The 24,708-nt window shown below is 51.3% G+C and overlaps 2 protein-coding genes across 4 annotated transcripts; one reads left to right on the forward strand and one right to left on the reverse strand.

Annotated features, from left to right (window-relative positions):
• The first annotated feature begins 136 nt into the window (after nucleotides 1-136).
• Nucleotides 137-17,068, forward strand: KATNB1 (katanin regulatory subunit B1). 2 transcript variants are annotated; one of them, XM_008924184.3, is made up of 19 exons: nucleotides 137-268; nucleotides 3,450-3,580; nucleotides 5,281-5,398; nucleotides 7,134-7,234; nucleotides 7,729-7,770; nucleotides 7,927-8,010; nucleotides 8,979-9,094; nucleotides 9,582-9,653; nucleotides 9,918-10,068; nucleotides 10,490-10,677; nucleotides 10,795-10,928; nucleotides 11,713-11,760; nucleotides 11,930-12,006; nucleotides 12,662-12,781; nucleotides 13,499-13,648; nucleotides 13,975-14,051; nucleotides 14,446-14,520; nucleotides 15,192-15,308; nucleotides 15,894-17,068. In XM_008924184.3, the coding sequence occupies exons 1-19, from the start codon at nucleotides 229-231 to the stop codon at nucleotides 16,024-16,026; spliced, it is 1,974 nt and encodes a 657-aa protein (XP_008922432.1). In that variant the 5' UTR covers nucleotides 137-228; the 3' UTR covers nucleotides 16,027-17,068. The 2 variants fall into 2 exon arrangements, with proteins under 2 accessions (XP_008922432.1, XP_008922433.1); XM_008924185.3 differs by having other exon boundaries at nucleotides 10,798-10,928.
• Nucleotides 17,069-17,668: 600 nt separating this feature from the next.
• Nucleotides 17,669-24,244, reverse strand: KIFC3 (kinesin family member C3). Of its 2 annotated transcripts, XM_018083056.2 has the most exons (15): nucleotides 24,139-24,244; nucleotides 23,750-23,923; nucleotides 23,474-23,621; nucleotides 23,257-23,387; nucleotides 23,054-23,165; nucleotides 22,655-22,836; nucleotides 22,472-22,576; nucleotides 22,110-22,240; nucleotides 21,416-21,539; nucleotides 20,837-20,966; nucleotides 20,498-20,727; nucleotides 19,727-19,861; nucleotides 19,274-19,382; nucleotides 18,999-19,027; nucleotides 17,669-18,806 (listed from the first exon to the last, which is right to left on the reverse strand). In XM_018083056.2, exons 2-14 carry the CDS (start codon nucleotides 23,825-23,827, stop codon nucleotides 19,023-19,025), a joined length of 1,620 nt encoding a protein of 539 aa, XP_017938545.1. In that variant the 5' UTR covers nucleotides 23,828-23,923; nucleotides 24,139-24,244; the 3' UTR covers nucleotides 17,669-18,806; nucleotides 18,999-19,022. The 2 variants fall into 2 exon arrangements, 1 of the variants encoding a protein (XP_017938545.1); XR_001921984.2 differs by having other exon boundaries at nucleotides 18,999-19,382.
• Between the last annotated feature and the right edge of the window lie 464 nt (nucleotides 24,245-24,708).

Below are 24,708 nucleotides of genomic sequence, written 5' to 3' on the forward strand. Positions count from 1 at the left end.
ACGGCGGCCCAGGAGCGCTCCCGCCCCGTGATGTTCATCAGCGGTGAGGCCTCGCCTCCGCCGCGCCGCCGCTCGGGGGGTTCTCGCCGTGACCGTGTTTGTGTGTGCCCGCAGGGCGGCCGGGGCAGCCCGGTGCACGGCCCCGTAGGACGCGCCAGCGGAGCGGAGCCTCACCGGGAGGAGGAGGGCGCTGCAGCCGTGCCCGCCCCAGGGGCGCCGCTCTGAGCCATGGCCGTGGCCGTCACCACGAAGACGGCGTGGAAGCTGCGTGAGTGCGGGGCGGGGGGTGGTATGAGCCAGCTCATCCCTGCCCTGGGTGTGGGATGAACGTTGCCGACTGGAATTTTTAACTCCTGGAAGCCTCGTTTGAAAACATAGCGGCACGGGAAATAGCGCAGCCTTGTCGCCAAAGGGTCACTCACGGCCTGTATCTTTTTCTGGTTGCTGCTAGCCCAAATGCCCGGCTGGCCCTGCGTGACTCCGATGTGGTACAAGAACAACGGAGGCAGTGAGGGATGGGGCACCTGTCTCGGGGCAGCCCTGGATGTACAGCTGGACTGGGGGATGAGAGGCTGGAGAACAGCCCTGTGGAAAGGGACCTGAGGGTCCTGGTCGATGGCAAGTTGGATATGAGCCACCAGTGTGCCCTGGTAGCCCCAAGGGTTGGATATTTGCCACCAGCGTGTCCTGGGATGCATCAGGCCCAGCATCACCAGCAGGTCAAGGGAGAGGATTGTTCTGCTCTGCTCTGTGCTGGTGCAGCCTCACCTCGAGTCCTGGGGGCAGATTTGGGCATCACAGTATAAAAAGGATGTAAAGCTTTTAGGGAGCATCCAAAGATGGTGAAGGGTCTAGAGGGAAGCTGTACAAGGAGCGGCTGAGGTCTCTTGGCTTGTTCAGCCTGGAGAAGAGGCAGAGGACTGAGGGCAGAGCTCACTGTGGGCTGCAGCTTCTTCACGAGGGGCAGTGGAGGGGCAGCTCCTATCTCTGCTCTCTGTGACCAGTGACAGGACCCGAGGGAACAGTTGGAGCTGTGCCAGAGGATATTAGGAAAAGGTTCTTCACTCATAGGGTGGTTGGGCACTGAACAGGCTCCCCAGGGAAGTCACAGCAGCAGCCCTGGCAGAGCTCAAGGAGCATTTGGACAACACTCTTGGGCACATGGTGGGATTTCTGTCCTGTGCAGGGCCAGGAGTTGGACTCAATGATCCTCGTGAGTGCCTTCTAGCTTAGGGTATTCTGTGGTTCAATGGAAAGCCCCCTTCAGAGTCCAGGTTGTGGCAGGGAATCCCCTCAGTGTCAGAGAGGAACCCCCAAACTTAGCCCATTTGGGGTTGTCCTTCATTGCTGCTCACTGGTTACAGAAGGTTCACTGAGCTCTTCACTACAGGAGGAATGAGTTTGCAGGGCCTGTGCGTCTCTCTTGAAATTGCTTTGCAAGAGACAGTAAGAATCTGCTGCTTTTATGTCCATTCTTTCTCTGAAGGAGCAGTAAACAGTTGCTGACTACCAATTTCTGTCTGCTTCGCTGGTCACTGGTGAGTTATTTCATGGGAGCTTTCGAGGAATGCTTAGAAGCAATGGAATGTGGTCATTTGTTGTAGATCTTTGATGTTTGTTATAGAAATTGGCCAGCAGAAATACAGTATCCTTGACTGGTAACACATGAAGGAGTCTGAGGTAGTTGACTTAGCAATTTTGTATCTTTTTGAGCAGAAAGCCAGTTTACTGTGTTATCTTCCCATGCCTGAAACTCCAGTCGTAGGAAAAGCTGGAAGTCGATCTATCTCCGTTCCCTAAGTGGGCAGAAGTTCTTGATCTTCGTTTTTGTCAGGCTCTGCCCCATCTTAACATCCTACTTAGAGCAAGAAGCATTCTGAGTGTTAGGAGTGTTTCAGCAATGCTAATTAGGAGTTTGGTGTTTCTGGGCTGGTGAGTGATAGCTGATGACAAGAAATGAAACAAAAAAGTTTGTGGGTTTAAGGAGATTTGTGGGGAAGCGGATGAACCTCTCTGGCCAAGGCAGACTCCTGATTATCACCTGGCTTTTGTGAACAAAGGGTTGGATGCTTCCCCAACGCTTATAAAGTTACAATATAATATTAAGAATGAAATCAAGAGGAAGGAAAAAGCAGAGCTGCTGACACACTCATTTCAGCAGCAATACTCTGCAGCTGTCCTTTCAATTTTAACTAGTGAGTTGTCTGTTAATGCTAATTGTACTGTTGGTTGCCTTCTAGTCCATGTTTTAAGAACACTTTGTTTTACCACTGTCATGTGGAAGTTTGGTCTTTCAACACAATAGAAGCATATTTTCAGATTTGCCCTTCGCATGTAGTTTATGGTCTGGTTACCTTTGTAATTTGAAAGGTGTTTCCCCAGCCCAGGTGAAAGCTGGGCCGTTTTTCTTTCAAAAAAGCACTCTGAGAGTTCGAGATCAAAGTACCTGTAATTATTGTTGCAGCTGTCTAATATCCTTTTGGATTAGTGTTGCGTGTAAAATGTTCAAATTGCTCCTCCCATCCAAACCATCTGAATGAAAGCTGAATCAATGCTCCTGAGCCTTTTTGCGGACAAGCTTCATGACTATTAGGCATGCAAATGCATCTCCCAAAAGCCCCTGCCAAGAATTTGAGTGGAGTTAAAAGTCCACCGTGCAAATGAGATGTCTAAGCAAAGATGCTCATTCAGCTCCTCTTTTGCCCCAAATTGGTTTCTTTATGATGATGAGGTTTCCATAGAGTTCTGTTGCTGCAGCATCAGAGCTTCCCCTTATCCCCCATTTTTTTAACAGTTTTGTAGCATTAATGAGATTTGTTCTTTTCTGCCCTTTTGGATAGACATTCACCCTCCTTTGTCACAGTTTCATGCTCTGCAGTGCTCAGTTTTGCCTGTATTAGTGGGTATGTAGCAAAGCCTCTGCCAAAGCTCAGGGAAGGGAGCTCCACCTCTCCCTGCTGCTGAGTCCAACTTTTTTTCTGGGTAGGGTAACAAACTGTACCACTGCTCATCTGCCAGCTCCTCTCAGGTTAGACTGTCTGCTGCTGCTGCTTTCTAGAACAGGATTAGAGAGCCTTCCACTAGGTGACTCTGGCTGCTGTGCATTATTGCAGGTAAGGGACCTTCTGTGCTCAGCGTGCTTCACTTGAGCAAATCTTTAAAAGCTCCTGAGCTGCTGCAAGTGGGAGAAGATGCTTTCTGTAAGCCATGTGAGCACTGGAGTCGTGAAGCTTTGGTCAGCAAATGTCTTAAGTGCAGCAGGCAGAGCTGAAAGAGAATGTTTCAAGCAAGATAATAGTGTGACTTCTTATCTGAACAGTGGGCTGCTGCAGGTTGTCTGTAGAAAACTGTAAAGTTTCTGGAGGAAGAATATTTTTTAGTGGTTTTGGAGCAATGAGAGGAAAATTGCTATACTAGTCTGTGATAACTGTTGGCTTTGTTTTGTGCAGAAGAGATCGTGGCCCACAGCAGCAATGTATCCTCAGTAGTCCTGGGAAAAGGTTCAGGCCGGATGTTGGCCACTGGAGGAGATGACTGTCGGGTCAACATATGGTCAGTTAGCAAGCCCAACTGCATCATGGTAAGAACAAGCCTGTTTTCAGCTTTTTGAGGTTTGGAGGGTGGGGAATGAGAGGAAAAGATTGTTGGGCTGTAGCCTGTGGGACTGGTGAATAGTTTACCAACACAAAGCTGGGTGACCAGATTCTAGCTGAAGATAAGGACAGAACTGGGTGCCTGGTGAGGCCCCTGCTCCAGAGAGATTTGGGATGGCTGGGTGCTTGAGCTGGGCCAGTGCTTGCTCAGATAATGAATACTGTGCTTTATGTGTTACCAGGCTACAGATAATTAAAGGAAGAGTTTTGTATAAGATCACCTAGTTTTATAGTGCAGGCTACAGGGGCCAGTTTTATACCCTGGAGTTTGCAGTCATAGCAGGAGACATCCCCAGCAGGATGCATTCCCACCTGTCCCATGGTCCCTCACTGCCAGCACAAAGGTTGTCACAATAGTTTGCTGTAGGCTGGGGAGGAGGAATGCAGGGCAAGAGTGTTAGCAAGAGTAAGGTTACCCAGCAGCAGTCACTAAAGTGTGCCATAAATGTATTTAACAGATGTCTGTCCTGAATTGTATTTTTTTTCTTGAGTGGGTGTTGTGGAAAACCACCTTTAGCACATGCCCCTTGTAATTTGTTTAATTAACAGCACAGTAATGTTGTGGTATTGAAGGCATTGCTCTAGCCAGTGAGAACCTTGTGAGGGAGAACTCAGGGAAGTAGGATCAAAAAGGCTAAAAGGAGAATGTGTCTACTTTGTTTTTCCATTCTGTGTGTTTTGTCCTCTGAAATTCGTCTTTAGTGTTTATGGTTCCTAATGTTTCCATGCTGGGAAAGAAGGAGAAGTAAAATTGCAACTCAGGTTGAGTTTGAGCTGTGATTCTCACTAAGCAGAGGCAGTTGCCTGTAGAGTATGTAGGGGATTTCAATTGCACATGGAATCCTAAGACAGCCCCAGTAGAACAGGCAGCTTCCAGCTGGCGTTCCCAGCCTCTGTATGTGTGGGAGGCACAGAGCTGGCATAGCTATTTAAAAAGACATATTTGAGGATGGAGGAAAGCAGAGAATATTGCTTGATTGGCAAGCAAAAAGTCTGTAATGGTGGTATTGGCTTTCTGAAGTTAGTTCTAAATATTCTTGTGTTTTACTTAAATACAGGCCTTTTCAAAATAGTGATATAATTTGTAAGCTTTCAGGTGCTCAAGGATGAAAGGAATACATACATGTGAATTACTGCCTTATGCCTCAAGTCAATTGGGACCATGTTATCACTGTGACACTCATTGCTGGCAGCAATGTGTGGCTCCTTCCCTATGTGAAGGCTCTGAAGTAGCCCTGCTTTTGCTCTTGCTTTGATTTTGTAACCAGTTCATGACACTTACATGACCCATTTAGAGAAAACATGGTGCCATTGTGCTTGCACAGCACAGTTTTTATGATGTAAGAATGTGTCAACCTTGTCTGGCCGTCCACACCTAATGTTTAACTGCCTGTGTCTCTGTTGATGCATCCTTTCAAAATTAGTCAGTGTGCTCCAGAAAGTGGGATAACGTGGAAGACGAGTGTGCCGTGCTATGTGCAGTGATGGGCTTTAGGGTGGCTGCTGAGGAGAAAGGACCAGGTCCCAGCTCATGGCTGGAGAGTTACCCCTCGAGGATGAACAATGCCATGGTTCATACAGGGCTGTGTCAGCAGCTGTTGACTGTGACTAATGGTTCTCTCTGCAGAGCTTGACAGGCCACACAACCCCCATTGAGAGCCTACAGGTCAATCCAAATGAGAAGCTCATTGTTGCAGGGTCCCGGTCAGGGTCCATTCGAGTTTGGGACCTGGAAGCTGCCAAAGGTACGTGTCCGTGAGGTTCTGCTTCTGTTAATGCACATTTTTTGGAGAACCCTTATACTTAGTATCTATGCTGACCCAGAAGGTTCCTGACTTAAGAAGGAGCAGGAGCCTGGCATTGCTTTCATCTTCATTTGCAGCCCTCTCAGAGGGCTTTTGTGCCATTCTACTGAGGCTGTAGAGCTGTGTATTCATGCTCAAGTAGAAATTTGAGCATGTACTGGGGACACTGATCTGAGGAACTAATTTCTATGGTTTTGACCTGAGTGTGTTGAAATCTACATTCCAGATCCTTTTCCATGCATGTACAGATAACTAGGCGTATAGAATTTGTATTCAGAGTCTCAGCTTAAAATAAACCTTAATAAAAGGATCCAAAACCAGATTGGAAGTTTTAAGTGTTTTAAGTTCTGCTTAAGTCCAGAATTCTCCCACTCACTAACCTCTTGTTCTCATTCTTAGGTTCTAACTTTTTTTTTTAGCTCAAGCAATTTTTTCCTCTCCTGCTCTTGCATGAAATAGACAAAGACCTAATTTTTAATAAATAGTAAAAGCTATGAACTCAATGAGCTCTGATCCTTTAAAGACCGACTGTTGAGTCATGTTTTATTTATTGCATTTTCCTCAAATCCGAGAGTGAATTTGCAAAGCTGTCATAAATCACTTGAGTGCATTCCAGCAGGAATACCAGAAAATGAGTATTTCTTATAGGTTGCTACTTGCTCACAGAGGGAATGTGCAATGAAAATAGGCTTACACTGGCTGAGCTAAGAAGGCAAACCACAGATGGCGTCAGTAATGAAAAGCACTTCTGTCATTCAGACAGTTAGAATCAGTTCAGTTATGGAATAGTTTGGCATTACCAGTGGAGAGTAGCTGATCTGCCTGAATTTATTAGGAGACCTATGAACCAGTGTCTGTGCAAATGACCACTCCAGCTCTGACTCAAGAGCTAATTTCTGCCAAGGGAATCACCAGATGATGGAGAGGGATTGCCCTTGTTATTATCTGAGCAATTTTTCTTCCTCACAGTTGAGTTCTGCATTCGTCTCTCCTTGCAGAGATATGATCTACCAGTTCTACTGGTCTCTTCTGGTTTCCAGAATTACAAGGGCTGTTACTTGATGACTTCCTGAAACACTGATAGTTTCTTTGTCTCCTGCTTCCTAAGCGACCATTCCTGGTCTTTTGGATGCTTCTTGCAAGGGACAATTGAAGGAGTCCAGGGTGAATATTTGAACCTATGAGATGGTGCCTGGATGGGGTGCAGAGTCCCAGGAAAGGGTCTGTCTAATAGCACTGGAAGGTTAGTGCTGCAGGCAGTCAAATGTCCCTTTCACTTCCTGGCTAAAACTGTTCCTTCCCCAGCCCATTTTTCTGCTGTGTATCAAGTGGAAAGATGCTGCAGCAGCCTGCCAGCTGCCTCATTTTCAGAATGGAGACCTTTGGAGTTCTCTCCAGAGTTTCCATATGTAAGGACAGGACTTTCATTAGGATCACTGAACATGGGCCCTCTGTTGCTGTTTCTTTGCATTGCAAGGGTAAAGTCAGAAGCATTTCCATAAAATAATGTATCTGGAGAAATAAACAATATATATCATGTCTAATGTGTGTTGTATTAGCATGAGATTAATGGTGAGGATAGGATGGCTACACTTCTGAATGCTGTCTGGGGGAAATGAGCTGCTAAATATTTTCTCCCTATTCCTTCTCCCTACTCTGCCTCTCCTTTTCCCAGTTCTTCGTACCTTACCGGGTCACAAAGCGAATATCTGCAGCCTTCATTTCCATCCTTTTGGAAGCTTTGTGGCATCTGGCTCTTTGGATACCAATATTAAGGTAAAACCCAACTTCCACTAGAGATATTCCCCTCTTTACTTTGTTTTGAACAGTGCCAGAAGTGTTGGTAGATGCTGCAAATCGTCATTTCCGTGTGTGGGCAGGTGTGTTTGCGAGTGCTTGTGAAATCCCTGCGTGTGTTTTCACAGCAGTAGCTCATGAGTGTGACTCTTCTGGTGTGGAATGTGGCTCTGAGTAAGGTGCCAGCCAAGACCTGGTGTCAGCAAGCACAGGTGTCCTGGTTGCTGTGGGTTGTGTCAGGCTGGTATTTGGCTGTCAGAATTGAGCTGCTGTAGTGTGAAATACTTTAGAAGAGTGATTCTTGCTCGGGGATTTAGGTTAGAAAACATCCCTGAGGCAAAGAGGGGTTCAGCAGCCCCTTCATTCTGCAGTGTGTTAGCTTGGTGACGGGGAGAGCTCTTGTTCTGGCAGGACCTTTGGGCTCCCTACATATTGCTTCAAACATATAATTTGTTTGCTTTTCTTCCCTGTAGCTCTGGGATGTAAGAAGAAAAGGCTGTATCTTCACATTCAAGGTAAAATGCTGCATTATTTTCAGGCAAAGAGGGGAGAAAGCTTTCTGTTGAGGACTTGTGAGCAAACCTTAAAGTGATTATGTACAAATAACTTCCTAGTTTTCCAGCATGAGAATAAGATCTGCATGATTTGTGAAGTGGCCTTGCTCATTTCAGGGTCACACAGAAGCGGTTCGATGTCTTCGCTTTAGCCCTGATGGGAAGTGGGTGGCCTCTGCTGCTGATGATCACACTGTAAAGGTAATTTATTGTGACACCCTCCTTATGTGCTTGTGGCATGTGGGAATGCTGGGATCTTTTCATCAGGCATTACCAGCACTCACTCATAAATGCCTTTAGTTCATTAGGCAGCTGGCTGAGCCCTGTGGCTTTGCAAGGACCAGTCTGTTTATGGGCATCCTGTCCAGTAGCCCCCAGAAAATTGCTGCATGTGTTGAAATGCACTTACCTAATAGGCATGTTGGCACTGTGAGCATGAAAGTTCAAGTTTTGGTGGTGGTAGAGTTGTGATACCTGAACAGTGGCCTTGGTTCTCTCAGTAAACCTTACAGAATGAATTGTCTACAAGCATGTTGCTTCATCACACCGATTTCTGGCTCTGCTCAGTTAATTCAGTAGGGGTGTGTTATCATACACATTGCACGTGATTACCAACCTCAAAATTACTGCCAGGGCTGAGCAGAGCAAGAGAAGGAGTTCAGAAAAGTATCAACTGAAGCAGTGTTGTCTCAGTGTTGTCTCACGTGGGCTATGAGGGAATGCAGATGAAGGACTGATTTTATTTTTGGTTTCACGTGAAATGAACTGAGCAGTCATTTCACTGGATTTTTAAGTGGAGACTAGAGCACAGAAAGAAGGAATTGCTGAGGGAGTCAGAGCTTTTGGATTTTTGTTTACTTTTGAGATATAGTTTGTGGGGACAGGTGGAACTGCTGTATTTTATCTTAGTCTCTAAATATAAACCAGAAACTTCTGGGGGACAAATTACATGGAAAATTTAAAAGATAACATCAAAACAACCCAAAAATACTGCCTTAAATGACTGGGATAGTACTTTTTCCCTGATCATTGCTTTCTTTGACAGACTTGAGTTTGTTCTTGGAGGAGGGAAGGATTAGAAAGTTGCCAGTACAAGGAAATCCTGAGTGTGTTGGAAATTTCTAACATTAAATCTCTTCAAGTGTCCCTCTGTTCTTTCTTCCTTTCAGCTGTGGGATCTGACTGCTGGGAAGTTAATGTTTGAGTTTACAGGACACACCGGCCCAGTAAATGTTGTTGAATTCCATCCCAATGAATACCTTTTGGCTTCTGGCAGCTCTGACAGGTACATAAGGGGAGGGAGAAAGATGGGAAATGTATGTCTGTTCTCTTTCTTGATGCTCTTCCTTGCAGGAACATGGGAAATAGGAATGTCACACAACTCTAACCAGCAGGACGCCCCATCTGTGCTGGGCAGAACATGAGGATCTTGGCTTCTCATCCAAAATTGATGGCACCTTCTGCCACACTAGGAACCAGTGCGTAGCCTCAAGCATCTCACTAATCCAGCTGACATCCTGTGTGAACAGCAGGCAGCCCTGCTTAGCTAATAGAGTGTTTTCTTAGTTCTGGGTCAGCTCTAAATGCCCATCCATGTCTAGAGGCTCTAAACATCTCTGTCTGGATTCACAGATCTTAGCAAGACTCGCCTGTGTAGGGTCACCATTCGTGCCCAACACTGGAAGTCATTCTAGCTATTAGTGTTTTGTTAAATCCTGGATCCTACAGTGATTTCTAGAGGGATGAGCAGCTTTGTTCTGTTGTGTGTACAGGACTGTTCGGTTCTGGGACTTGGAGAAGTTTCAAGTTGTGAGCTGTATCGAAGAGGAGGCTACTCCTGTCAGGTACATTCAGTTCCTACTCAAGTGTGCTAGGGATTGACTAAAGTGGGGGTGAAGAGAGGATTTCCTCGGAGAGAGGAAACTTACTGGGGAGAAGTTTGGGCTGCTGGAGATGTTGCACAGGCCCACCAGGCTGCCCAGGTGAACACCAGATCAGAAGGTTCGTTGTTACAAACAGAGTGGGAGATGTTCAGTGCAGTCAGGGGCCCACAGGGAATGAGCAAGGTGGGAATGCTGTGCCTGATTCTCCACCCACTTTCCTCCCAGGTGTGTGCTCTTCAACCCAGATGGCTGCTGCTTGTACAGTGGCTTCCAGGATTCGCTGCGTGTGTACGGCTGGGAGCCAGAGCGCTGTTTTGATGTGGTCTTGGTGAACTGGGGAAAAGTAGCTGACTTATCTATCAGCAACAACCAGCTGGTAAGCCACTGCTCCTGAGGCTGAGGGAGGCAACTGGGAGATAAAAGATAAAATCCTCCTGCCTTCTTGCAGGCCTTCTGACCTTTAAGCTTGGATCAGACTGTGAGTGGCCAGGGCTTGCAGTGTGCCCAGCCCTTAGACAAAGGTTGTGGGCTTTTGCTTTCAGCAGCCTTAGCTCCACTTTGGCTTCTGGAGGAAAGAACTGGGGCTTGGTTTGACCAGTATTTAGAAGCTATGCTTGGCAAGAGTTTTATCCAAGCCTTTCACAAATCATTGGCAACTTTAAGTTGAAAAAGCCAAAGCACTGAACTGAGCAATCCTCAAGCATGGTTACTCATGGTCACTCCATCCTGCCTGTTCTCAAAAAGGTTGGTGTGCACCCTGCTCCCCGGTGAATCACCTTGACCTCTTGCCTCTGCAGATAGGAGTTTCCTTTGCACAAAGCACAGTCTCTTCCTTCGTTGTGGATCTCAGCAGAGTCCCAAAGTCAGATTCTGTTCCTCATGGGCTGATCAGGGACGACCAGCCTCTTGTGCCACCTACCCCCACAGGGTCCTCCCTTCGCCGCATCTATGACAGGCCCTCAACGAGCTGCACCAAGCCACAGAGGTAAGGGAGGCTGCTGGCTTGTTGAACTTCGAGGTTCTAAGGAAATGTACCAGGAACTCAGTGCTCTCTGTCTCTCTGACAACATGACTTCCCATGACATCATCTCTTTTTCCACAGCAGAGTAAAGCACAACTCAGAGAGTGAGAGGCACAGTCCTAGCAGTGAAGATGACCGGGATGAGAAGGAATCAAAGGCTGAGATCAAGAACCAGGAGGATTACAAAGAGATCTTCCAGCCCAAGAATGCGATCTGTCAGTACCAGGGTTTATTGTGCTTTTGAGTTGTGTTTGGATTTGAGCTGAAGATGCTAAACTGGTTCAGTAGATCTGAACTGTGGCTCACCATAACAGAGACTTTACCTGTGACTGGAGAATTTAGAAAACTTTATTATTCTTTAATATTCTTTAATATTCTCTTTGGACACTGAACCACAGATCATGTTGGTGAATGGCTGGAAGGTGGTACCTTTACTAGGGTGCAGTGATGTCTGGTTAAAGCCTGGCTCAGAATCCAGAGCTCCCTTGTAAACGTGTTGCCTTCCTGTCCTGATTAGGGTGTTACGGGAATTTTATTAGCTTAAAATTTTGTTTTGTGTAAGGTCAGCAGCCTTCATTAAAGATGAAAGGCAAAAGGTTTTGTTAAAGCAGACATTGATGTTTAGGAGATGTTGTGCAATGCCCTTTCTAAGGAATTCATAGCCATTGTTTTTATTTACTTATATAAGTCAATTTAACAGGAGCTGATTTTTTTCTAGTATCATTTATTGTGACAGTGCATTTTCTCATGTTTCACACCTCTACAGCAGCAATGAACCACAGGGTCAGTTTTGTCCCTCCCATCCATGAAGGCTGAAAGCCTTTGGCTAAACTCAACAATAGTGTCAAGGTCCGAAAGAGATAACTCTGCTTGTTGTATCACTGATTACCCTCATGCGTGGAGTTGTTGGAGACCTCTCAGCTCCAAGGTTGATTTAATCACTAATCTGTAGCCTTGGATGCTCCTTCACTTGTTTATTTTTTTAATTTTATTCTGTAGGCCGAACTCCTCCTCGAAATGAGCCCTTTCCAGCCCCTCCTGAGGATGGTGAGTATGGAAATGACCCCTTGGTGGGAATGGGGTTAATGGCCCTCAGGAGAGGGAGAGCTGCATGTCTGCAGAAACGGCTCCTTGTAGTCTAGCTATACAGAACCTTTGCTCTCAGCCCTTGAGAGGAACACTCAGTGTCTGTTTCCCACTCCTTTCATCTCGGTAGAGCCTGTAGCTGCAAAGGAAGCAGCGAAGCCCAGCCAAGCTGCGGATGTCCAGACCTCGCTGCCAAAGCAGGAGCTTGTATGTACTGTGTGATCTGTGGTGGCTGTTTGTGCTCCCTCTGTGAATGATGTGCGAGTGCTCGAGACTATGATTTCTACTCAGGCTGATTTGTTACTGAGGGGCAGTAAAGTGCAGCTCCAGGCTTTGTCCTGCCAGGTGTCATCCCTGAGCAGTGGAATCAAGGCCAGGCCTCTGACAGGGGATGGGTCTGTTGTTTTTGTTCGCTGTTTGCTCTTGCAGTGGTGTTTCTCCTTGCATCTCAAAATTGGGACACTCAAGAGAACCAAACACCAGGTTTCTGCAAGTGCTTGAATTGAGGCTGTTTTGTTGCCAAAATTGTGAGCAGCTGATGGGCCAGTATCCATTATACTGGCTTCTTTAGAATTCTCTCAGCCTTCAGGCTGGCCACAGCCCATTGCCCTAATTTCAGATCATCATAAGAGTAACAGCACTTGGCACTTCTGCTGGGGCATCACCATGTTCTTTACAAACCTTAATTACATCTTGGTGTGTACCTGAGTGATACTTTATTACCTCTTAAACTATGCTAGCAAACTGGAGACTGCTTCTGCCTTAGGACCCTGCTGTGAGAGGAAAGCAGGTTAGAAATAAAGGTCATCAGAGTAGGGCCAGACTGTTGCTGCTAGAGCTTTCATCCCAATTTCTCCTTCAGCCTGATCCAGTCCAGAGGCCACCGATAGCCTCCTCAACTTCTTCGACCAGAACAGAGCCATCGGTGATTCCTGCAGCCAGGAATGAGCCCATTGGCCTGAAGGCCTCTGACTTTCTACCAGTAAGTGTCTCTGGATGATGGTTTCCAGCTGATGTCTGTGTTGGGTGGCATCAGAAAGGGGGTTCTCTGAGGTGCCCCCACTGTGACTGGCAGCAGGGAGGTGTGAACACAGCAGTGTTGAACCCTGCTCACAAACAACATGTTGCCAAACAGAAAGCAAAGGGTGAGACAGTCACTGAACAACTCCACATACTAGGCAGTGATTCATTTAGAAAACTGGTGTCTGCCATTACATGGACATAATAATTTTACAGGAATCTCTGCCTCTTGCATCTTGGAGGCCTCTTGGTCTCTCTTGGGAAGGGTATTCCCTTGTCCTAGAAAAGGAGAAAGACCAGAGCATCCTGATGATCCCAAACTCTAAATGTGGTTCCAGCATGGCATGGGCAGGAATCAAATTGAGAGTCTAATAAATTGTGTAAGATTTATACTTTGTAATAAAATCTGCTGATTCCAGATTAATGTTTCACATAAAAAATAGGGTTTACGTGAACGAAGTTCTTCATCAAAACATACTGGGTTTGGAAACTTACTTTAAATTCACCTTTTTTTGGAGAGTTTTTCCAAAGCTTCAAATGTGTTTGTGATTGACATAGTAGAAAAAGCAGAAAAGAAGTAACTGAGGTCAGAACAAATTGGGCATTTCCATTCAAAGGCCAGAGAAAGCTCTCACCCTTCTGTGCCATGCTGCTCTGTAATTGGTGTCTGTACTTCCAGGCTGTGAAAAACCAAAGCCAGACCGAGCTTGTGGATGAGGAAGCCATGTCCCAGATCAGGAAGGGCCATGAGACCATGTGTGTGGTGCTCACCAGCCGCCACAAGAATCTGGACACAGTGCGGGCTGTATGGAGCACCAGTGACATCAAGGCAAGGATATGGAGATACCTGAGGCTCCTGAGGGGAGCAGCTGAGCAGCTCTGCTTGTCTGGGGCTGATTCTACCTCACAAAGAACGTGGGGTCTCACAGGTCTTGTCCCCAGGGGTGCACCACAGAGTACCTCTGTGTCCCACCTGAGGCTGAACAGTCACAAAGAAAGGTGGAGAAAACTTTGCCACTGAGAGAGTTCTCTTCCCAAGCCAGCTTCACATTTCCTCTACCTTGTTTTGGAAAAGGAGCGCTTGATACTAATTTGCTTTAGCCCAACCAGTTTGAGCTTTGCAATAGAAGACTTTTTCTTCTCCTTCTCTCTCAGAACTCTCTGGACTCTGCAGTGGCAATCAACGATCTGTCTGTTGTTGTGGACCTCTTGAATATTGTCAACCAAAAAGCGTGAGTCCTGGGTGAGGGCAGCCCCTGGGATAGCCAAGAGCCATCTGGCTGGGAGTTGGGAGCGCTGCCTTGGACCTGCCTTGTGTCCAGTGGGCTGTGGCAGCATGAAATGCATGTACCAGTAGTCACATTTTCAAGCCTGCAGTGCCAGGACCTGCTGGAGTTGTTTGGGGCCAAGGAAAATCAAAGTCTTGGGGCTTCATAAAGTGATTGTGCTGAGAGTCAATGAAATTTGTAAGAACCTGCCACTTTCTCTCACGAGGGGGAGTCAGTGAACTTGCTCAGTGAACTTGAGTGTTGCTGCCTGGGCATTTTGCTATAAAGTGTTATTTGTGTTGACTCAGATTTATAAAGCTTCAGTCTCCAGTCTCAGGATGTGTCCTTTTCTTTTCAGGTCTCTCTGGAAGCTGGATTTGTGTACTATAGTCCTGCCGCAGATAGAAAAACTGCTCCAAAGTAAATATGAAAGGTGAGGCCCCAAGAACATGGTGTGATTGGGGGACAGGGTGCAGATAGTGATAAGGGAGCTCCACTGGGCATTTTGTACCTGAAAGAAAATCCTGAGAAATCACAACAGATACAGTATAATGCTGATACGATGCCTGGAAAATAGCCATGGAGTTGCCAGGTGTGTGTGGGAAAAGATATGGAAAGTATGCATGGGCAGGAAGAGCAGGATAGTGGGATTTGGTGTAGGTGTGTTGGACTGAAGACAGCTCTGGCAGCCAGGAGGGATCACATTAATGCAAAACAAATGGGCTTTGCTCACTGATGGGAGTGAAGCTGTCAGCTTGGGACAAGGGTAATGAAGTCCTGCAACAGCCCCAGAGACTCGTTGTTATGGGGCAAAAAAATTCAGCCTCTTTCTTAAGGTGAAGTTTCTGCTTTTCTTTCTTCTGGGAGAGAGGCTCCTGCCAGAGTCCCTTGGCAGGACATCTTTGCCCTTTAGCAAAGAGGTTCCACTTGGCAGGGTATGTGCCAGGACCTTTGGAACAGGCTTGCTTTGTCAAAGCCTTGGAACCAAGATGTATTGGCTGTTGCTCTTCCCTGGTTACAGGTGGTGGAGGGGGAGTTGTTTGAGGGCTATGTGTGGGGAGGACAGGAAGAAATTAAAAGGGGACCCAATGCTCTGTTTTTCAGTTATGTGCAGACTGGCTGCACATCCCTGAAACTCATTCTCCAGAGATTCCTGCCACTCATCACAGACATCCTTGCTGCACCACCTTCTGTTGGAGTGGACATCAGCAGAGAGGAAAGGTGAGGCACATGCTTCCTCTTGCTCCCTGTTGGAACCAACCTTTCTCTTGGGTGAGCTTTGTCCTCACCGTGGAGGCTCTGGTACTAGACTGGGCTTGCCTTCCCTTTGTCTGCAAACACCAAACCCTCCTGCTCTGAGAAAAAGGCCAAGAGACTGTTTTTCCCTCTGTCACTGTGCATTGAGTCACACCTAAACAAAGTGTTGGGAGTAAAACCACCCTCTGGCTTCACCCTCTGCTTCACATGAGTTGGCAGCCAGGCCCTGGGTTTCCAGTTCATTCACAGGATAGCTCTGCTTTGAGAATTGGCCTTCAGAAAGCAGCACCTCCTTCCTCCCTGGTCTGTACTGCCAAAGGGGAAAGGGGAGTGAAAGAGCCCTTATGTGAATGCCATTCCCCTGTCTCATCAGGACATGGGCTGAATGCCTGGTGTTTGTCTGCAGAGCTCTGCTCAGATTTCAGCTTTTTCCAGGCCATTTGTGGGGCTTTCCTCTCCTGCTTGAATTGCCTTTCTGGCACTGCAGGAACAGGCACTTCTCTTAGGCAGCTGAGGTTTTATGCTGTGTCTGCTGTTGTTTTTTTGCAGGCTCCACAAATGCAAGCTGTGCTACAAGCAACTGAAAAACATCAGCAACGTTGTCAAGAACAAGTCTGGGCTCAGTGGCCGCCATGGAAGTGCCTTTCGGGAACTGCTTCTCCTCATGGCTGTCCTGGAGTAACAGCCACCACTTCCTCACGTGCAAATACAGGTGGCCAAGCTTCCCTCTGCTCGTGGTCTGGCTGGATTTCAGGTCTCTCCATGTGTCCATCTTTTCCCCCTGCCCCCCCTCCAGAATGGTAGGGAAGTGGAATCTGGCTGGCTGGTCGCCCACCCAGCCCCGGTGCCTTACGGGCTGGATGGAGGACCTGAATGGAGAGACGTGTGCTGTGTGAGGGGCCCTGGCGGCTTGAGGGCCCCGCAAAGACCTGTAGGGAAGCTGCTTCATTTCAGCTCTTCATCTCAGCATCAAGCTCTGGGCTGCTCTGTGTGCTGGCCTTTCCATGGCAGGATGGCTCCGAGCCTGCTGTCGCCCCTCCTTCCCGCCTGTGCTGTCCGTTCTTGTCGCTTGGCCCTGTGGGCCGGGGCTGGCTGGCCCCACTGTTGCTGTGCAGCGTGCTGAGGACTGCAGAGGCCGCCCCACAAACGCCTGCTGTGGGGTGGAGTGCCCTTTCCATACAGAAGGAACATCAGCTGCCGTGAGGGATCGGCTCCTTTGGCTTCATCCAACACGGGCAAGGACACCGTGCCGCCGCGCTGGTGCAGTCTCAAGGACCTGAACCAAGAGGAAGCTGTCTCTTGGCTTCTCAAACATCCCTGCTGGCACCCAGGGATGCAGGAGATTAATATCTTCAGACTGTGCTGCAATCTGAGGTCTTCCTGGACCTGTGAGAATATGTGACTTAAGCAGGACTTGTCGTATGTGTTTGCCTTTGGGGGTGAGGATTTGGGAGGGTGGAGAAACAGAGGGACATGGACTGATTAATGTCTTTCTACATCCACTGGACCACTCTTAGAGGTTCATTTTTTGTTTTTTTCCCCCCAATAAATGTCTGTCAGAACCTTTCTGTCCCTCTTTCTTCTTTCCTCTGGGGAAAGAGGTTCCTGTTGGTGCTTCCCTGCTCTTCCCAGCCTGTCTCCCATTTTATACACTGGAGCCTGTTCTCCAGGAATCTGTAACTTAAATGAATTTTATTAAAATATTTGTAATTTTTTTTTTTTAAGTCGTGTTAAATGCCTGAATCTCTTGAAGTCTTGTTTAACATGGCACAGCTCCTGCCTGAGAGCACCCAGGAAAAGCAGGGCTCTGTTCCCTGCGTGTCCCAGGGGAAAGCTGACCATTCTTGCCCTTCCTGCTGGGAGGCTGCGGTGAGCAACGGGAGAGCCAGCACTTGCCGGGTGGCTTGCGGAAATCCCGGGGGTGGTTTCACTCTGCTGGGTTGTTCCCAGCCCAAGGAGCAGTGTCATCATTTGGGGCTTGTCCTTCTCCCTGGCCCCAAGCAGATCTCCCTCCCTGCTGAGCTTCCAGCAGATCTCAGCTGGGAGAAGCACGAGGTGGAGCAGGATGTGGCAGCATTGGGGCTGACTTAGGGTTTAACCGCTCACTCTCCTGCTAATCGTGGGAGCCCAATGGCTGCAATCAGGGGGGGTCTGCACAGCCAGGCAGGCCCGGGGGCAAGGGAAGGGATGCAACGGGCTTTTCCAGCCCTAGGGGAGATGCTGGGAGTGAGGGAAGGAGCACCCACCCCATGCCAAGCAGGGTTCAAGAACAGCAGCAGAGGACGACTGGCTTTAACAGTTTATTTAAAATAAGTTTTGTTACAAAACAGGATAATTTTTAATTATTAAAATACATAGAAACATTTAATCATACAAAAGGCTAAATTTATTTTTCCCTTTTTTGTTTTTAAATAGAATATGCTGTGGAAGTGTGAGAGGAGAGGGCCGTGGTGGAAGGAGCCATCAGTGCATCCAGCAGGTATTTGCAGCAGGAGGAAACGTACCCACAGGTGGGTGCTCAGGACCACGGGCAGTGCCATCCCCTTCCCATGCCCCTGCTAGCTGCCATCCCCAGACATAAGCCAACAGGCTTTTGGGCTGGAGGTTTGGGGTACTTTTGCTTGTTTTCCATTAGTTTTCCGTTCCAAGTCCATGTAAACAGGCATAAATATTTCAAACACTTTCATCTCGACCACACTGTGATCTCTCTTGACAAGACAACTGGTAAATAACTTTACAATAGCTTCATTCGAGACTGCGAAATCCCCCTGGTGCCGTGTAACACAGGCGGCCCGCGACCGCTCCGGGTCTGTGCCGGGGCCTGGCAGCACTGGCACCACGAGGAACGGCAGCTCGGCTCATGCACGGCACCAGGGGCCTTCATGCAACAACAGGGCTTGAGAAACCGACGGGGGAAGGAGCTGCTGGAATTTTTTTCTGACTTACCATGGAGGAAATGCTGCTCTGAAAGACAACGGGCAGTTGCCTGGGTGCAGTCGTGGGGGAGCCATAGCCAGGCTGGCCCTGTGGGGGTAGCAGAGGCATAGCCAGGGGCTAGCCTGGCTCCAAGCACACCCTCCAGCTCCAAGAACCCCCTCCAACCCAGTTTCATTGTAAAAACAAAGCTGGAGAGATGGAGGGAGCACCCAGCAGCTCCCCGCTCTGGCTAAAATCAACTGTCACATAGCTGAGCATCTGAGGGGGCAGATTCCTGCCCAGCACCACTGTCCCCCACCCTGAGAGGGGGATCTGGCTGCTAGGAGACCCTGGTCCTGTACTGCTCATTGTGAGAGGTGCCATCACCCTCAGGTCACAGGTCCTGGTGACCAAGGGAACAGCACTGAAGCCTTCATTTCTTCCAGCAGCCACCTCTGTGTCGCCGTGAGGGGCTGGGTCCTGGAGAGGGTTTGGTGCCCGAGCTGGGAGCTGGCACTTATCACAGTGGGACCGACCTCAGCTTCCCTGGGAAGAGACACGTGGGTCACAGTAGGCAGGGACACAGCCACCAGTGCCCCAGCCCCGTCTGGCAGCATTGTAGCAAGAGCTGGTACCACAAGCATCCCCAGGAGCATCCCTGCACAGCCCAGCAGCCCTGCCCTGCCTGGGAAGCGGGTGAAGCAGAGCCCTCCACCAGCGCCCGCCGCAGGCACTCACCTGGCAGCCACGGCTGCCCCTAAGTCAGGCTGAAATCAAAGGGGAGAGAAGTTCAGCCTGGTGGCATTGTCCTCCCCACACCCCCTGAGCCGCCAGCAGCAGCTTTGCACCAGGGTGCTCTTGGGGAAGTGCTGACCATGGCTAATTAGCAATTAGTTAATGAGCTGATTACGAATCTGCTCACTCCCTCATGCAGGCTTTGCCACGGGCTTGTGGTGGGAACCTCCTTGGATGGAGGGACCCCATATGGGCTCCCAAGGTGCCCCACCACCCACCTGAAGTGTGGAGCTTCCTGCGGATGGAGGCGGAGCGACTGGAGAGCTGCCCTGGGCTGTGGGATGTGTGGCCCCGGCCAGGTGTTGCTGCAGAACCCGGTGAGTCACCCTGGGAGGAGATGGGACACAGACCCAGGGTCAGTCCATGCCAGTCCTCAAAGGGAAGGAATGGGGATGGGCTCATGGGCAGATTGTGCCCGCCTGGGTAGTGGTATCCAAATGTGCTCTGGGGGTACTATGGGCTACTGCAAAACATGGCTTGGAACAGCCAAAGTAGCAGCATCAGCTGGACACCTCTGCTTGGGAACAACCCACATCCCACCAGGTGATGGTCCCCAGCAAAGGTGGCTCCAGGGGAACATCCAAAAGCCCTGGGGAACATGTGTGGGGGCGAAACAAGGGGACCCCTGGAGTGAGGGGGAAGAGGAAAGGCACCAGCAGCTCCTTGGTTACCTCCAGCTGCTCCTGGCTGGGCCAGGAGGCCAGCTCAGCCTTGCGGGAGACAGGACCCAGCTCCACGGAGCGAACTCTCTCGGCAAACTTCAGGGAGCACAGCGTCTCGCTGGTGTTTTTCTCGGCAGGGGAGACCTGCAGGCAGGGAGGAGCAGGCAGAAAAGTCACCCTGGCAGCTGCCTGCGCACCCCGGGGCCCTCCCCCGGCAAACCTGCCGATGGTGGCCGGTGAGATGCTATTATTAACCTGCCCCTCCCGGGATGGCTCTGTCCATCCGTGTCTGGGCCAGCTGGATCCCCTGTCACCAACCGCCACAGCGGGAGGGACAGCCGGGAATAGCTGTGGCAGGTGGCAGGGGCCTGGGCAGCCCCTGTGGGGGCTCGCTGTGGGCACAGGCAGCCGGGGTTGGGGGGCCACAGGACAGGGGTGGAGGAGCTGCCAGAACTCAAAATCCTCCCAGCAAAAGAGGGGATGTGGAGATGACAATATGCAAGGAGATCGTGCCCACAGGGCAGGATCATGGATCTCCAAGTTCATTCCCATCCCTCGGCCTCTGGGGTGCAGAGACGGGGACAGAGCTGCCTCTGGCGCTGCAGCTGCAGACCAGATGTCCCCATGGGCAAGCCCTGTCCCCTGGTTCCAGCCCAGCTCCTGCCTCCAGCAACCCTCCCACCTGCCCCAGCACTGGAGCAAGAAGGGACCAAACTCATCCCAAAACCCACACTGACTGGCCGTGGGAATGCTGACAGGCACTGGGTGCCCAGCCCCTACCTGCACCATCATGAGGGTCTTGCTGTCGCCGCTGAGCGAGTCCTGCAGCAGGTAGGTCAGCTTGGAGTTGCGGAAGGGCACGTGGCCCTGCCGGGAGCGCAGGGCGTAAATGACGTCGCCCAGTGCCGAGAGGGACTTGTTGATGTGCTGCGCCTCGCGGAGCCGGCTGCCCTCCGCGCCCGACCGCCCGACCCGCTCCGAGCCCGCCAGGTCCACCAGGTTCAGCTTCCCTGAGGACACAGCCAAACCCCCCGGGCTGGCATCAGTGCCCGGCCCCACACACCCCTGGGATGCTGCGGCCCAGGCGCCCTGGGGAGGGGTTTGCCCCGTGGCACCCACCTGTGGTGCGGAGCCCCGTGCTGCGGTCGAGGCCACGGACGGTGATGATGAGGAGCGCGTGAGAGCGAGAGCTGTGCTCGTTCAGGTTGGTGCACTCTGTCACCCGTTTGACGTGGCCAAAATCAAAGACCTGGGGGAGTCCAGGGAGTTGGGGGGTGAGGCCAGTTTGGCCCAGTCCCATGACAAACCCCCTGTGATCCAGGGGCACCTGGAGATGTAACCTGAGCAATAGCACCCCCAAGGGGGTGCCTGGTCCATCAGGGTGATGACCGCTGTCAGATCTCAGCCTGGGTGATGCACCAAAGGCAGGGGGTGACAGGCAGGGCACTGTGGTGACAGCCGCATCCCACTAATCCCTCAGGAACTCTGGGCCCCACGCTTTTATTTTTAACCCCCTGTGGCTCACCCCATGGGACAGTGACCTTCTCATCACATCCAGAGACCTATTTTGGTCTCTGTTGCTCCCCAGGGCTTCAGAAATGCTCCCGAATCCAGGGGTCACAGACCAGAAACCCCTCCCCGGGTTCGCTGCACCCCTGGTTCCACCCTCCTGTACCCACCCCCCCCATCTCCCCGCACCTTGTTGATGTCCTCCACGCTCTGCACCCTGAACTCGGTGAGCCCGGGCACATAGAGCTGCCCGCTGCCATCGGGGCACAGCTTGATCTCCAGCTTCTCCTGTGGCTCCTTCCCCAGCAAGTCCCTGGGCAAAGGGGCACCCGTTACCATCCCTATCCCAGGGGGGTGCTGGCATCCCTTCCGCGGCTCAGGGCTGTGTGCCAACACTGCCAGAGCAGCCTTCTCCTCCTGGGAAAGCTGCACAACCTATTTATAGACCTCAGCTCTCTTGGCTCTCATGTGCCTGCTCTCACCCAACTCTGTTCCCCATTATTCTAATGGATGTGCTCCTAGGATCCTCCTAGCCCCTCCTGCCTGAGGCTGGACAAGGGAGGAAAATATTTCTCACGTTCCCAGCTCCCATTTACAAAGTCCTAAATATAGCATCTGTGGGCAAGGGTGGAGAGGGGGATGCCCCATCCGCTGCATCAGGGCCAGGGAGTGGGAGTGATGGCAGGGCTGGGAGCCTGTGTAAGTCTTGGAGCTTGTGGGAAGGGCGGTGTGCACCAAAATAAATTAAAAATAAATCCTTGCATGGCCAAACACATCACCTAAGGCCCTGGCACAAGCTGTGAGGCCAGGGCAGGGCGGGTGGGAGGGGGGGGGAAGAGCAGCATGGGGTGACACCCAAAAAGCTTCTCCGCCCTCCCCGTACCTGAGCGACTCGTTGTAGATCTCGGCGGCGCTGACGGTGATGGTGTAATCCCAGTCGGCTGCTTTGCCCCGCACCTCGGAGAAGAGGAGCTGCAGGGCCCGCTGGTTGATCCCTGGATTTGCTGCCGTTCCCTGATGGATTGGAGTGAGAAATGGGGGGAAAAACACCCTCTTGCCTTTTGCTCTGTATTTTTTTCTGAGCAGAAACAAAGCCCAGGGGGTTGTTGTGGAGCAGCAGTCACCATCACTGGTGCACGACGGGTCTGAGCTGGCCACCAGCATGCTTAGTGGAGGGTGCTGAGACTGGGCACCATGGGGTGGGAAGCTGAGGAAGAAGATGGAAGAAAAGCCAGGCAAACTCACCTCCATTGTGTAGGTTTTTCCTGCCCCTGTCTGCCCATAGGCGAAGATGCAAACGTTGTAGCCATCAATGCAGGAGGTGACCAGGGCTTGAACCTCCTGAAACACCTGGGGGAGGCAGGGGAGGGTCAGGGGAAGGTGGCTGTGTCCTCCCCTCACACCAACAGTGTGGACAGCAGCACCCACCTCCTCCTGGGATGCTTGTGGGGGGAAGACTTTATCCAGCTCGAAGGACACCTGCTTCCCCTTGTGCAGGAGGTGCAGGACAGCATCATCATCGGTGTCAAAAGTCACTGCATTGGCCGCCTCCGGGCCCTCACCATCCTCCTTTGTGATGGGGCGGACTCTCCCGAAAACACGGATGTTTCCTGGGATGAGAGATGCAGGGATGGTGTCAGGCCCAGCGCATCCTGCTGCCACCCCCAGTAACCATCAAACACTGGGCAGGCTGAACGCTGCAGCCTGCTGCAGACTGAAGCATCCCGCTGTCAACCCGAGCACCTTATGGGAATGCTCCCCTGTCCATCCTGCCCCCCCTCAGGGGCACGCTCTCCCACGACGGGACCTGCCCCACTCCCCGCACACCTTTCAGCCGCACCAGCTCGTTGTGACACTTCTTGCGGAGCTGCAGCTCCCGCCGGTACTTGCGCAGCAGTTCCCGGTTGGTGCTGTGCACCTCCTCGATGGCCTGGCTGATCTGCAGGGGTGGAGACCAGCGGCTCAGCAAGCCCCCAGCATCTCCACTCAGCGTAGAGGGGAGATGGGGTGGTGGATCCAGGGGGACTCACCTCGGCCCTGGCGCTGCGCAGGGTCTCCTGGAGGAGCAGGGGGAAGTCGCGGACCTGACGCTTCAGGCTGTTGTAGTCGTGGGTGAGGGTGCGCAGAGCTGGCTGCAGTGTCAGCAGGTTGGTCCGGACACCTGCAGGCATGAGGCAGGGTGAGGGGCAGGTGACGACACCCCAGCACTGATCAGGTAACCCCACAAGCCCCCTGCACCTTCCTCACCTGCCAGGTTCTCGTGCACTGCCTTCATCTCCACCTGGGCACGGGAAAATGCCTCTTCAATGGCACGATTCTTCTCCTCCTCCATCGCCTGCATCTCCTCCAGCATCTGCCCATGGGCTCGCTCCAGCTCAGCCTCGTACATCACAATCTGGGAGAGGAGCAAAGGAGGGTGACACTGATCTGGTGCCCACCCTCTGCCACACCATATCACCTGGCGAGCACCAGGCAGGCAGGGAACACCAGGTGAGTTCTGATTTACACCTGTCACACCCAGACCTGAGCTCGGAGCTGAGCCTCTGTCTTCTGGGAGTTTTGCAGCTGCTGTTCCATCTCCTTCAGCACCTGCCTCTGCATCCCCACCTGCTCCTGCAGGTACTGGTTTCGGGACTGGGTCTCGCACAGGGCTTGTTTTGCCTTGGCTGACTCCACCTCCACCGTCTTGATGATATACTGGGGGAAAAAGCACACAGAGATGTACTGGGGAAACAGCACTCGAGGGGCCTGGAATGGAACTGTTGTTTGCCCAGGGGGAGATAATTTAGGAAATCATGGTGTTGTGCTGATGCGCTCAGGGCAGAGAGATAGGTGGCACTTGCAGGGCAGCCACTGGGCACTGCGAAGCACCCAGCCCAGCCAGGAGAGATGAAGAGCTCCGTGGTGCTCACCTTTATCTGCTGGGGCTGGGATTTGAGGCTGGCGATGGTCTCCTGGCTGTCCCGCAGCCGCCGGCTGAGCCGCTCCTCCTCCTCGGCTCTCTCGGCCAGGGAGTCCTTGAGCCGCAGCTCCACCTCGGCCAAGCGGTTCGTCTTCTGCTGCACCTCCAGGTCCAGCTCCACCAGCTTGGCCCGCGTCTCCTCTGCCTCCCGCTGCAGCTGGGACAGTTGCTCCTGCAGCCCAGCGTTCTCCTGACCCCAGAACATGGCAGACAAGGCTGTGTCACCCACGGGTGCCTGTCACTCTGCCACCACCGCCACTGCCACCAGCAACTCACCTGGAGGTGGTGGCAGTCCCGGCACGGTGCCTGCTGCTGCTGCTGCTGCCGCAGCAGCTCCCGCAGTTCCCCCTCACACGCCTTCATCTCCTGCCGCAGGCGCTCGTTCTCGGCCGCCAGCAGGTCCCGGTGCTTCTCTGCATCCGTGCCACCCTGCCAGGATGGAAGAGCAGATGGAACCTTGATGCACCCCTTGAGCCCAGCCTGCTGCTGCCCTGGGGAGCCTCTGCCTGCTGCACTAGCG

The sequence above is a fragment of the Manacus vitellinus genome, unplaced genomic scaffold (assembly GCF_001715985.3).
Source record: "Manacus vitellinus isolate BGI_N305 unplaced genomic scaffold, ASM171598v3 scaffold_10_pilon, whole genome shotgun sequence".
NCBI lineage: Eukaryota > Metazoa > Chordata > Aves > Passeriformes > Pipridae > Manacus > Manacus vitellinus.